Source organism: Eublepharis macularius, chromosome 15 (genome assembly GCF_028583425.1).
Source record: "Eublepharis macularius isolate TG4126 chromosome 15, MPM_Emac_v1.0, whole genome shotgun sequence".
Lineage (NCBI taxonomy): Eukaryota > Metazoa > Chordata > Lepidosauria > Squamata > Eublepharidae > Eublepharis > Eublepharis macularius.
The window spans coordinates 28,992,127-29,006,478 of NC_072804.1; the positions used below are offsets into that span (position 1 = coordinate 28,992,127).

Here is a 14,352-nt window from a genome sequence, read left to right on the forward strand (position 1 = left end):
GGTGCCCAAAGGCACCATAGCACCTACCTCTATGTTTCTGAAAGTCCACTGTTTCCCTGAATCAGACAGCCTATCCTTGTTTTTCTCCACTTAATTTGAACTGAAGGTTCTTCAAAAGTTCACCGGAGAACTAAATTACAAACATATAAAATAATATCCTATTGGTACTACACACCAAAGAAATTAGCACAGCTGACAGCAAAGTGCTCGCCATTGTGTTGGAAGGAATGTGGGGGTACAAGAACTTATAACCATTGTTGGTGGACATGCCCGAAAATAATGGCCTTTTGGGAAGAAGTAATGGAAATCATACATAAAATAACTGCCTATTCAATACAACTGCAACCAACAATAATATGTCTAGACTTATGGCAAGACAATAAAGTTCCACAAATTAGAAAAGAACTCATCAGTAGTCTACTTGTAGCAGCAAAAACAATAATCACGATAAAATGGAATGCTAAGGCAGCACCAAATATAGACCAATGGCTTAGTAAGGTGTGGGACCAAATGATTATAGAAAAAATTACAGAAAGAATTCAACAGTTATCAGGAAAAGAAAATACAACAGAATTTTATAGTAAGTGGAAGCCATTTCTTGACTATATTACAACAAGCAACATACAATCTACGAACACAATCTCTACCAGTCATTAATAGAAACATAAGCAACTGAAGAACAACAAAACTTTCATGGATCTATATGGGAAAAACCATTTAAAGAAACTTTAAATGTCAATAGTAAAACTAGTAACTAAGTTATTGTTACGGGAATGTAAAAGTAAGACTTGAATTGGACTATGTACTTGATAACCCTTAAATTAAAAAAGTTAACAGGAGGCATTCCTTTGTGCCTGCAGGGAGTACCCATTTAGAAGTATCTACCTCCATCATAGGAGGATGTTTGGCTTGGAATGTCCCAACTTTTTTATTATCAGTCTCTGTCCTCATGGCAGATGCTTTGGTATTGGTTATGGCCTCTTCTGGCAGCCATTTTGTTGTAGTGTGCAATACCTGTTCAACATTCCAGTAGTGTCTACAGACTAGCATGGTTTGGGGACCTGTCTGACAGACAGAAAGGGTCCCCTGGCAACATGCCCTTCTGGCTTTTTTGTCTAGAGAAATAACGTGAACCCCCTGAGAATACAGAAGATGGCTATCTCTGTTATAAGCTGGTATTTCAGAGAAGGTCTGGGTGTGCCCCGATGTTAACGCCTTCTTTCTTCCAGCGTCCCCTCCTCCCTCATCCCACCCAGTCTCTCACCCGCTGAGAAGAAAGGTTCCGAAGACAGCTGTGTGTCACCGGAATGAGAAGCGACTAAGGAATTTCGTCCACACCAAGAAAGAGAGATTAGTGAGTCACCCAGTGGAACAATTCAGTTTTAGACTGGAGCGGCTGAGTTATCAGCCACACCCATCCCCTTTCCTTGTGCTAACTGGGGATGCATCACTGAAGGTCCAAAAAGCAGCACAAGAAATTTGTCATGAAGTCTCTTTTTTTTAGAGGAGGGCTGTGCCAAAGAAAAGGACAGAATGATCTCTTAGCAAGTGGAAATGGGTTATATTCTGAGAGTGAAACTTCATTGTGACTATGCACAGACTGATGCAAATAATTGCCACAAGCAGACAAGTACAGAGAAAAAATGTTTGTTAGGGTGATTATTTTAAAATTGGAGGGGTGGGGGAAGCAGAATTAAGAAATCAGATAGAAATGGGAGTTAACTCTAGAAATGTATTTGAATACAGGGATTGTATGTGTTTTAAATGAGAAGATTTAAGTCCTGTGAAATGCTGCCCCAAGGCAGCTTACAATGCAGTAAAGCAATTCAACATGGCTCTAGGTGGAATGGGGCTCTGCGCTCACCTGTGGGTGGTGCAGCTCAGAGGGACACAGGGGGGCTTGGTGTTAAACCTTTCCCAGTTCTCTTGGGTTTCTGCTGCTGGTGGTGTTCTTATGCAAAGGCAACCTTGCATTTTTTTGCTCTGTGCTGCAATGAGGGTGGAGTTATTTTCCTAAATGCTTTGCAACATATCGTAGAAACTGCTTTATACTGAACAGAATGGCTAGTCTTGTTTGTTCTAACATAGCAGCACTCCCCAAGGTCTTTGTCAGCCTTGGAGATGGCGGGGACTGAGCCTAGGATGTGTACTCTGACAACTAGGTTCCTGCTGTTTTGTTAGATGGCCTTCATTGGCCAAGCTGTTACGAGAGCTCAGAATAACACAGAGAGTAAGTTCGGCAGACCTCTTCTTCCAGGTACTGATGGTTTATTACCCACCCCAATGGGACGTCATTCAAATATCACACATTCCTACGGCCAGAGTGGTACAATACAAGAAAAGCTTGATTAGCCATACGTTTAGAAAGGGATGCAGATTTCAAAGTGTTGGATGAGATAAGCTGGACTTGTAGGAAATGCAGGACAGGGAATTGTACAGATCAGATCAGGACAGGTGTGTGTACACTGCCCCCTGGAGGGGAACAGAAACCTCTTCAGCTCATTCCCAGGTGGCCCGTCTTCTTTCTTAATGCCTGTGCTAGGCCTGATGACCTCTTGCCCAAGAGGACTCCAAGCAGGCTGTGTTTCTGCATCCTTTGCAGGTAATCATTCATTCCCTCTCTTGCTCCAAGGTGAATCACTGCGACTTTCCTTTTAAGGAGAGGCTGAAAGAAAGGAAGTGTGGGGGGGGGAGGGTTCACTGAGAGCTTGTTTGCCACGCCTTGTTCTTGCTCCAGGCTGAGACGCCAAGCCAAAAGCCGATCCCAAGAGCTGAACTCAGCAGAGACTCTGACGGCTCTTGCAGCAGCTGCCTGATCCCTCTCATTGCTGGCCTCCTTGCCCCATCTGCGCTCCCTTCTGCTGCCCCCCAACAATGGCAAGGAACCACCAAGTGCAGAAAGCCAAGCTGGCCGAACAGGCCGAGCGGTATGAGGACATGGCTGACTTCATGAAAGCAGTGGTGGAGGATGGAGCTGAGCTCTCCAACGAGGAACGCAACCTCCTCTCTGTCGCCTACAAGAACGTGGTTGGCTGCCAGAGGTCTGCCTGGAGAGTCATTTCCAGCATCGAGCACAAGACCGAGGAAGGAGATGACAAAGCTCAGCTGGTCAATGAATACCGGGAGAAGATCGAAAGTGAGCTGAAGAGCGTCTGCAATGTCGTGCTGGGTCTTCTGGACAAGCATCTCATAAAGAAAGCAAGTGACCCGGAGAGCAAGGTGTTCTACCTGAAGATGAAAGGTGACTATTTCCGCTATCTGGCCGAGGTAGCCACTGGGGACGACCGCAAGCAGATCATTGACAATGCCCGGAAGGCGTACCAAGAGGCCATGGACATCAGCAAGAAGGAGATGCAGCCCACTAATCCCATCCGCCTGGGCCTCGCCCTCAACTTCTCAGTTTTCCACTATGAGATCGCCAATGCCCCAGAAGAGGCCATCAAGCTGGCCAAGACCACCTTCGACGAGGCCATGGGAGACCTTCACACGCTCAGCGAAGACTCCTACAAGGACAGCACCCTCATCATGCAGCTTCTCAGGGACAACCTCACACTATGGACGGCGGAATGTGCAGGAGAAGAAGGGGGAGAACCTGGCGAAGATCCCAGAAACTGAACTTTGCAGACCATGGAACGACGGTGACTCCTCGTCCACCTCCCCTTTTTTTCTTTTCAAAACCCATTCAGTTTTTATAAGATGCAGCTCCAGCTCCTGGAAGCTCCCGCTGGATTTCAACAGCACAAGGGGACTGATTCATTTGCATGGGATTCAAGCGCTTACCTTACCCCTCCTCATGCGGCAGCTGGAGGGGGACATGCCCCTCCCCTGCTCTTCTTGGTATGTGAGCTCTACAGCAAGCGAACATTCTTAGCTTAGTATAGATTCTTGTTTCTGGTTCAACACATAAAGAGTCTTCCTGACCTGTTATGCAGGACTGTACTTTTTTTTTTTAGTGTTTAACTTTGGGGGAAAAGAATAAAACCACAGGAAACTTAAATTTTGTTTGACATGGCTAAGGTCTCAAAAACCAGCTGGGCAGAGTTAAGCAAGCGTGATCTCCTTTGCTTCCTTCGGGTGTCTTATTCTGCAGGGTTTTTCCCCCCTTACCCGAGACATCCTGTCGTAAGAAAACAGAGGTGGTGGGCCTTTGGGGAGCTCTTTAGAGTGAGTTAGGAATAGCAGTCTCAAGAGGGCCTCTTGTTGTTCGTGGTGATTTGCTACCGTGTTCTTCCCCAATAAAAGTTCACTTTCATGCCTGCCTTTTTTGTAGTTTTGGTCTCCAGTTCTTCAAGGCACCAGGGTGGTAAGCATTGGAATAGTTTGCATCATACATAGCCTGCTTTCTGGCAGCAGTGTAGGATGGGAAGAGGAGATCCTGAAACTCGCAAGTCTCAGCAGAGGCTGCAAAAAGCAGGTTGATGCATGCAAAGCAGCTTTTTCTGCTCTTCTGAAATCCGAGGTGCTCCTGAGAGCTTCAGGGGGAAAGGTTACGCCTGAAGCAAAAAACAGCGCAACCTGAAAATGTGGCTAGGACTTCTCTGGGGAAAGAAGAGGGAGGGTGGAGCACCAGAAGCTCTGTGGGAAGAGGCTGTGGGTGAGCGGAGTGGCTTTGATCTAGATGGAAAGGGGAGGAGGGTGCTTACTCAGGAGCAGAAGAACATGTGCTCCTTTTCTCTGCGCCACCAGCATTTCTGCCTTACTGAGTAGGCAGAGAGGATGGTACAGGCCAACTAGCTAGACCGGTGGCTTTCTGACTGTTTAGCTACAGGGAATCATAAGACTGGATCCTAACTGCTTTTCCAGTTGCAAAAGAGAAAGGAAGGGGACCCTTTTGGCCACTGACATGGCTAGGGACAAAAGCCACGCAAAACAGGTTCTGCAATGAGGATGGAAACCAGGTGAGGCTGAATGGAAAAGCTGATAGGATCCAACCCTTCCCCTTTAAATTTACTGCCAGAGAACCCACATCATATTGCAGAAAATTTGAGCGTCTTGTTCAAGAGAATCTGCCCCATTCAAAGGGGGTACCAACCAGGCCTGTTGGACCTGCCTGCTGACCTACAAGAGATGCAAATTGACCAAGAACACACCCCTGCAGGTGGAAGATCAGTAATGGTGGGCAAGCAGCCTTTCAGAGACGCTTATCTGCCCGTAGCAGCTTTCTCCTTAGAGAAGCCCCTAAGAAACCTCCAAAAATGCTCCTGGTCCTCTTTTCCAGACCGTTGGCTTTGAAAAATAAGTCCAGGTATTTGGAGCCTTTGAAATAAAAGGTTTAGGACTCTCCATTGCCTCTATCTTGTGGTTGCAGCGGGGTTGGGGTTTTAAGGGGGAAGGTTGGCCTTTTTAACTTACAGGACATTTCCCGGTGGGCTGCTGCCTAGGAGAGCTGCAGGTGCCATCTGAGCTGAACGGCCCTTCCAGCACCAGGCAGCACTGCTGGGGGAAGCAATGGCAGAGCTTATGCCCTTCGTTGTTGCCATGAGCCCTTGTGGTGCTGCTTATGCTATAGGAACCATGCAACTTTGACATTTCAGTCCCCCGCTGGGAGTTAGAATATCAAGAGACCCTCCCAGCCCAGCCTCATTGTTCAGTTAAAAAGAAAGAGGTGCTTTTCGAGTCTTCGCTCTTGCCTTGAACAACTCCCTTGAAACCAGGCTGGCAGTTTCTGACAATGGCGAAACCGGAGGGTGTGGCTTGGACTGCAGGCTCTCAGGGTTTTTACTCCTGGCTCAGCAATTCTGATATTATGGGGAGCGGGGGAAGAAAGACTGCAGTGCCATTTTTCCACCACCCTGCGCAAGAAGCCAGGACTATGCGGGAGGAGCCCACACAGTGACTTTCCCCCCAAAACCTGGGCTATGCTGTTGTGGAGAGACATCCCAGTGTACCTCCAGGGCAGTCTAAGGCATCCCATGCTACCAGCGGTGTGGGAAAGAGCAGAAGGGTGCCGTTACCAGGCCTCTTTACTGCTGCAGTGAACGTGCTGGACTTTGGGGCAAGGATTGCTGAACAGTCTGCATACTAAAAAGGGCTGGGCTTGCAAGATTTTCTGGTGGCACAGAATTCCTGTCTCCTCCTTGCCTCCCAGGAGCCTGAAGTCACACCCACTTTCCCTTTTTGCATGTTACGCAGCTTCTCTGCTGGAAGTTTTCCTCTGCAAACCTCCTTGAAATGACCAGGAGTCAGAACTCTCTCCTGCCCTTGTGGAGCTCCCGTTCATTTCAAGGAGGATTGCTTAGGCCTACCTTCCCAGCAGATTATATGCCACATCTTTACGACACAAGAGAGTGCTTTCAGGTTCTGTGAAGGGCCTGCTAGCAGACTGATGGTTGTGCTGCTGTTCCAGGGGCATTTTCTCTGCATCTTTGTCCTCCTCGGAGATACGGTCTTGTATTAACTCTCCTTGCCCAGTGTTTTAGGGTATATGGGGTGACTGATAGGAATGCAGGAAACATCCTTTAGCATACAAAGGCTTCAGTTGCATTGCAAGGCATCTGGAATGAAACTCAGATGGTTTCTCTACTCTGCCTTCCCATACCCTGCTGCTTACGGATTCTGTGAGCTATCCAAAAGGCAACCCGTTGATCAAACTGAAATAGGACTGCCCCTCTCCAGACTTTCAAGATCATATGTATGATGTCCACTGCCCAAGGTTGTCCCTGAACTTCTGACACTGAAACAGACATGCCACCTGGTATGTGTTTCTAGAAACGGCCTCCTAAGTGTCGAACAGTCACAGAGTCAGTCTGAAGGGGGTTGTTGGAGCTGTTGGTTCTACCACTACGTGTGGATGTTAGAGATGCATCAAACAGGCTTCATTTCTGAGAAAGTTTCACAAGGGTATAGTTGCTGAATCACTGAGCTATTTAATTTAGGATTAGTAGAGCATTAATGGAACCAGAGACATCACAGAGGGACACTATGGGTGGGTTTCACAGGGTGCTAATGTCTTCCACAGGCTACATAAATAACAACAACAACAGCTCTTATATACTGCTCTTCTAGACAGGTGTCCCACTCAGAGCAGTGAAAAAAGGCAGTATTATTATTATCCCTACAGTAGAGCTGGGGCTGAGAGGTGTGGCTTACCAAAAGCCACCTACTGAGCTCATGGCAGTAGTGGGATTTGAACCAGCAGAGTGCTGATTTCACAACCCAACCATTTAACTGCTGTGCTGCAGCAGCCCTCTAAATAACTGCTTATATACTGCTCTTCTAGACAAATTAGTGCCCCACTCAGAGCAGTGAACAAAATCAGTGTTATTATTATCCCCACAATACAATTGAGGAGATGGGGCAGAGAAGGAGTGGTTTACCCAAGGCCACCTACTGAGCTCATGGCAGTAGTGGGACTCAAACCAGCAGAGTGCTGATTCACAGCCCAACCACTTAACCATTATACTACTATTCTGATACACTATACTCTGAACTGATAGGAATCATGCTTGTGGCAAGGGGAACGATCTAAAGGAACTGTTAAGTCTTGATCCAGGGAATGCACCAACCACTAACTCATTCGTATAAGTATGATCTGGAATGCTCTGGGCAGGACAGGAACTACTCTTCCTTTCATCATCACCTCTACCACAACCCAATAAGGTAGGTCTCCGTTATTCAGCATATTTTAGCTGTGGATCACAGGCTGAGAAACACCAGCTCTTGCCCTGAGGCGGCTGAAAGAGGTGGGATCTTTGCTCTGATTTCCCAACCACACAGTAACATGCTGAAACAAGGGCTTTTTCTTTCTTTCTTTCTTTCTTTCTTTCTTTCTTTCTTTCTTTCTTTCTTTCTTTCTTTCTTTCTTTCTTTCTTTCTTTCTTTCTTTCTTCTCTCTCTCTCTCTCTCTCTCTCTCTCTCTCTCTCTCTCTCTCTCCTTGGTCCTGTGCATGTGACCACTGTATGATATTGCAGTAAGGGGCCTTAACTCAGAGGCAGAGCACCTGTGATACATGCGGCTGGTCCCAGGTGCAAATCCCCAGCATCTTCTGTTAAAAGGATCAGGTAGGAAGTTCTGTGCAAGACTCTGAAGAGAAGCTGCCAGTCAGAGTAGACAATACTGACCTTGAGAGGGATTGCCAACTTTCTTCCTGCCTTGCATAGTTGCCAGGCATGGAGAAAGAGAAGTCAAAGCATTTCCCTACAGTTTGTCTCCATAGCACTATATTCTATGTGCTAGGTTGCTGTTAATTTTTTTTAAAATAATGACTGCTTGCCAGTACAGTCAGGCAGGGGAATAAAACAAAATAAGCCAGATGTACAGAGTGTATTTGAATCTGGTCAACAATTCACTCTTTTCCACTCATCCGCCCTTGGATGCTTTTATAAGCTGATTAAAAATCTGCAGCTCCTGCCCCCATTTTCTTTCTGTCTGGTATGCTGAGCACATGTGAGCTTGATCTCCTTTTTGGCTAGCCATTGTTGGGAATCTTTGATGTGAATGATCTTTATTATCCGTGATAGTTAGCAATGGAACCGCTTTGTGCAGAATCAGAATACCTTTGTTAGCAATTAAGCCTCCATGTGCAGAAGCAGAAGTCCCCTGAATGCCTGTTGGGGAGAAGCCACCAGGGAGCATGCAGATAATTAAAGGTGTTGGGTCTCCAGAGTAGAAATAGATTTTGGTATTTCCAGCGTGGTTAATTAATGAACCAATTGAGCACCTATGATTAATCGACTTAGGATTTCCTGAACTGATAGTTGTAACACCTTTGTTGGCCAGTTCCTGTGCCTTGAAGTGTTGTAGGACAGGGAGAAATTCTGCCAAGGGTAACTTCCCCATCAACAACTAACAATGGGGGGAAAGCAACACTTGATGAATGCCTTCCGGCCATGCTGTCAAAAGCACAAGAGCCTCTGCCAGGAAAGAAACTGGCAACCCTGTGAATATGCCCTGTTCTGATGGACTTGTGAAGGCATCATAAAAAGGGTGGGCCAGAAATTAATGCAATTCCAAGCAAAAACGGCAACCGGTCAAGAAAGAAGCCTACGTCAAAGAATTTGGAATATTCCAAACCGCACACCCTTTTCTGTGTTCCTCTGGGAATGGGGAAGCTGCACCATTCCTGAACTGGCCCCCTTCCCATTTAATTTCTCCCCCAAAATTGGGTGTAGCTCTGCAATCTCAGCTGTACCGGGGTTTCTCACTAGTTTCAACTTGACCGAGAATTGTAGCAGAAGCGAGTCATACCTCCTAGGGCTACGAACTCATCTAAGCCAGCAAAACAGGGCCAAGGTGTGCCAAGAGATGGAGCGGAGGCCCAGGCTGCTGCAAGGAAATCGGGTGGGTGACTGGCCTGGTGCCACCTACCTTTGCTGTGGTCATCTTCCCACCTGCACTTATTGCAGAGGCTCCCTCACTGGGCTTTCTTCACCGCTGTCTTTTTAATGGGATGCAGCTTCAGTTTTGTTTCTTTCCCTTGGTGTGGGACAGGGCTCATTTTGAGAGGGAACGCACAGGAATGCAGTTCCGGGAGTTCCCCAAAGAGGTCACATGTCAGGTGGCCCCACCCACCTGACTCTCGGCCATTTTGGGCCCGTTTCAGCCTGGATTGGGGCCAAAACGGCCTGGATCGGGCCTCTGACGGGTGGTGGATCACTCTCCCACTCAGCAGCAGCCCAATCCTGACCATTTTGGGCCCCTTTCGGCCATTTTCAGCCCCTTTTTGCCATTTGGGGCCAAATTTCGGCCCTGAATGGCCAGGATTGGGTCCAAAACAGCCAGGATAGGTGGTCAGGGGGTGTGGTATATGCAAATCAGTTATGCTAATAACACACTTCTGGTGATGGCAAGGGGCGTGGCATATGCAAATGAGTCATGTGAATGAGTTATGCTAATCAGTTCCTCCAGCTCTTTTTCTACCAAATGACCCCTGGTGTGGGGGGATCCACCTTAAAACCTAATCCTGGTCTCCTCCTGTCCCAGTCACAGAGGTTCGCTATGCAGAAATTGGAACCCAAAGCTTTGCACGCGATGTGGTTCCACAGCAGGGTCACCTGCAAACTCCTGCAGTTCAAACTTCTGCAAAAGATATAACTAGAGGGGCTTGTTCAGAAGTTGGCAAGCTTATCACCTGGTCAGTGGGCCGTGTTTGACTTGATGTGCTAATGGCATATGAGCCTTACCAGAAAAATGGTGAGCATGCAAAGCTACCTTACCCCAAGTCAAATAACTGGTCTATATAGCTCAGAGGTTCCCAGCTGTGTTGAGCCTGTGGACACTCAGATTTTGCTATGGGGCCAGTCTCGGAGCGCTGAGAGGCTTCAAGGTAAAAGTCGTCTTATGCTGGAGCAGCGGTTCCTGAATGTGTGCTTCTTGCAGACATAACGGAGATTCCTCCTGAGGTCTTCTCAAGCCCCCGTTCTTCCAATTAGATGGTAGAAAGCCAGTATTGTCTCTTGGGGGGGGGGCAGGAAATAGATGCTTTGGGGAAGTGGGCACCAGGAAATACACTGGTGGGCAGCATGGCATCCATGGGCACCATGTTGGGCATCACTGATCTAGTGCATTTATTGTCTACTGTGATTGGCAGCAGGTCTGCAGGACCCCAGGCTGTGAAAGATCTCCCCCTGCACCTGCTTCCTGAGATCTTGTCACTGGAGTCATCAGGAATTGGCTCTGGGACCTCTGCGTACAAAATCTGTGCTCTGTCACTGAGCCACTGCCTGTCCGTTGGCAAAATTCTCTTCTATCAAGCCGCACCATTGTTGTAGCAAGCCGGGTGCTGTTTTGTCACCCGCCTTTCCTAGTCCCGCTACCAAAGGTCCTTTCAGTGGTGGCTCAGTCAGAGCCTTCCTTCATACAAGAGCATGTTTGGTACCACTAGCCATGGCATCCCCCTAAGCAGAGGAAACTGCCTTAGACCAAGTCCAAGTCCACTGGCCCATGTCTCCTCTGATTGGCTGCAAATTCTCAGACAAGCCGCCACTTCAATTCCTGCACGTTGTGCTGCTAAATGTATGTAGCAGGGTCGTTTTTTAAAAAAAGTAAATAGCCACTGCCTCTGCTGCCCAGTTGGATGTGCTGCTGCTTTCAGTGCGTCAGTGGTGAAAGACAGGCACCTTAAGAGCTGATGGTGGGACGGAACCATTTGGGCTGCCAGCTTTTGCACTGGGCTCATTATCTGTGCCTTTAAGGACTACAGAAATTAACAGGCAATCGGGTTGATGCTCAATGCCTTGAAAAGCTTTCTGCACATCAAGATCAAGACATGTCATTTCCTGCTCTGGCCGCTTTAGCAAACCTATGTGGAATTCAGCTTCCCCAGCTCTTGCCAGAGTTTGTGCTCAGCTGTGAGCTTAGCTCTTCCACACATCCACCGGGAGTGCTGTGGTCTCTCTACAGGGCCACGTGTGCTCAGTGGGATCTACTGCTAATTTTTTCAGCCCAGAAGAGGACTTCCTAGTGCCCTTCCGAGTTGGTCCCTTCTACATCCTAGGTGCCTCTTAGCATTTTGCTTGGAAGGAGATTTCTGCAAGGCAGGTGTGGCCGTGGGTGTGCTAGAAGGTGGCAGAGCCTCGTTGCGTAGAGCAGGAATGAATGCTGACCTCAGCAAGACTCTACTGAGATCCCGGCTTCCCATCAGGTCCCTGGATGGCCTGTTGCCAGTTCCTTGCTGCTGCTTCCTGGAGTTTGCCATTACTAATTGCCAGGGCTGCAATGTTTAAGAGATGAATTGATTTAAAACATTTTGAGTGACAAAGGAGCCTCTCCCCCCATTACTTGGACAAGCACACATGTATAATTTCAAGTCAAGATTCTGAGCCAGGCACCAAAGACAACAGTTGCGCAGTACGTTCCCAATGGGGAACCCTCTGTCAATGATGGGGGGTGGGGGGTTGCTTTGTGTATTTCTATCAGTTTGGGAGTGGTTAAACATGGGTTCAAACCTGGGTTAGGCTAACTCTCGTAGCCTAACCCTTACCAAGTTGGTGTAAAGATAAAATAGGAACAAGTATTGTAGGCCAAGGCAAAGACAAAAGTAATGACCACTGAGGAATTACAACATTTTAAAGTCAACAGTGAGGAAAATGAAATGGTTCGTGATTTTCTATTCCTTGGCTCAATCATCAGCCAAAAGGGAGACTTGGAAGAGCAGCTGTGAGGGAGCTAGAAAAGATCCTTAAAGATAAAAATCTAGTCTAGCCTCTAAAAAGTCTAGCCCCTATCTTGACATGGTCAATCTGGCCACCTAAATGCATTCCAGTCTAACATTGAGACCAGACCAGTGCAATGCACTCTATATGTTTCCCCTTGAAGTCAACTGGGAGACTCCAATTGGTACAGAATGCCTCAGCCCTATTATTATCAGAGGCTAGGCAGAGCAGGCATTTACTCCTATTCTGTAGTCACTCCACTGGCTCCCCCCACCAGTTACCAGGCGCAATTCAAGGAATTGGCTATTCTGTACAAAGCCCTTCATGGCCTTTGGTCTCTCATATCTGTGGAGCAGCCTCGCTCCCTAAGCTCCACCATGGCAACTTTGCTCATCTGAACAGAGCCTTCTCTAGGTACCACCTTGCAAACGGGCAAAACTTGGGCAAATCTGTCATGTTTGTCAAGATCTATCCTATTATTTTATTTAATATTTATATTAAATTTAATATAATTTATATATTTATATAGTTATATAACTTATATAAATTATGTAAATATTTATATACATATATATAAATTGATATTTATATTTATTTTATTTATTTATATGCTGCCTTTTTACCCAAATAGGGTCCCCACGGTGGTGAACATTAAAACATTTAAAACAGTCAAACAATTTAAATTTAAAATTATATTTAAAATGGTAATTTAAACGGTATATTTAAAACGGTAATTCAGTAAACATACACACACACACACAACAGAAAGAACAGGGAGGAAAGCCAATAAGAGTTATTACTTCCCACCCCCCCAGTAGTCCTCTGTCCTACAGCCTTTCCCTCCACTCAAGCACATTTATCTGTATTTCCAGAATACGAGCCCAGCTGGAGGTCTGCCAACACACGTTTCAGATGTGGTTGAGGCACAGCTAGGTTCAAACAAGTGTTTTGTCTTAAGTGGCTACCAGTGAAGGAGACCATTGTGGGTGAGGCTGATATGATACAGATCAGGAGAGGGCCTCATCATCCTCCTTTCATACTCTGTTGCTCCCTTGATGTGTTTGCGGGGCGTGGTGCCCATTTAATGAGGTGGAGCCCTGGGAAGAGAGGGCATGTTGGTACCATAAAGGTGCCTGTCATTTCTACAGTGCCTTGTGCCAGGTGTCTTCCAGAACAGCTGTATGCCCAGTCCTTCATCCTCATACATACTTACCAGTCAGCAATACCTGAGTGAGATTTATAAGGAGCTTGATGCAATTATTGCAAATGTGCCCAAGTCAGCAAAAGAGCTGGAAGAAATGATGCCTCCGACAAGAATGTTCCTTCCCTCTTACCCACATCTGGATTAGAGTGGAGGTCAAGAACTGGGTCATGCAGAGGAGGGCAGTTATGTGAAAAGGGCTGGAATAAGTCTGCTCAAACATAAAAGATTGGTTCTATTGTTGTGGGAATTTAGGAATAAGCGGCCCAGAATCTTTTGTGTGTGTGTGTGTTAAGTTTAGGTAACATTAAGCTGCCTTGTACTGAATCAGACCATTGGACATTCAAGACCCATATTATCTACTCAGACTGGCAATAGTTCTCCAGGGTCTCAGCATAGAAGTCTTTCAAATGACCCTCCTACCCAATCCTTTTAACTGGAGATTCTAGGGACTGATCCGGGACCTTCTGTATGCAAAGCAGATGCTCTGCTGCTGAGCCACAGTCCGTACCACAAAGATCTTAAGTAACAGGGCTGGGAAAGATCTCTATTGGAGAGCTGTTGCTGGTCAGAATAGACAATGTGGCTGAGTTAATTCCTTAATTAGCATGTGTTTATCTACCACATTCACCAGTAGATCGAGGCGGTTAACAGTTAACAGCCAAGAGAAATAAAAGATTACGGAGCAGAATGAACATGACAGCCCAAATCCAATGTCAAGCCAGACAGAATGATATCATCATCACAATTTCCCCCATAAATTTTTAATAAAAATAGCAATAATAAAACACAAGTAACAGCAAGCCATTGTAAGAATATAAGTGACCTGCAGGATCTAGTCCATCTGGTCCCACATTCGCATGATAACCAATTGCACCGAAGAGGCTACAGAGAAGAGAGGCCAATGTTGCTCTCTCTAGCACGGATATTCAGAGGTTGACTGCCTCTGGATGTGGAGGCTCCCTTGAGTCAGCCATCGATGGACCTCTCCCCCTGAATTTGTCTAGCTTCCCTTTAAAAACAAAAACACCGAACATTTCTAGTGCTTGTGATCATTT

The 14,352-nt window shown here is 46.6% G+C and overlaps 1 protein-coding gene across 1 annotated transcript; it reads left to right on the forward strand.

The window, feature by feature from the left end:
* Positions 1–2,745: 2,745 nt before the first annotated feature.
* On the forward strand, positions 2,746–4,260 carry SFN (stratifin). Its single transcript, XM_054999272.1, has one exon. It carries the CDS (start codon positions 2,875–2,877, stop codon positions 3,613–3,615), a length of 741 nt encoding a protein of 246 aa, XP_054855247.1. The 5' UTR covers positions 2,746–2,874; the 3' UTR covers positions 3,616–4,260.
* The last annotated feature ends 10,092 nt before the right edge of the window (positions 4,261–14,352 follow it).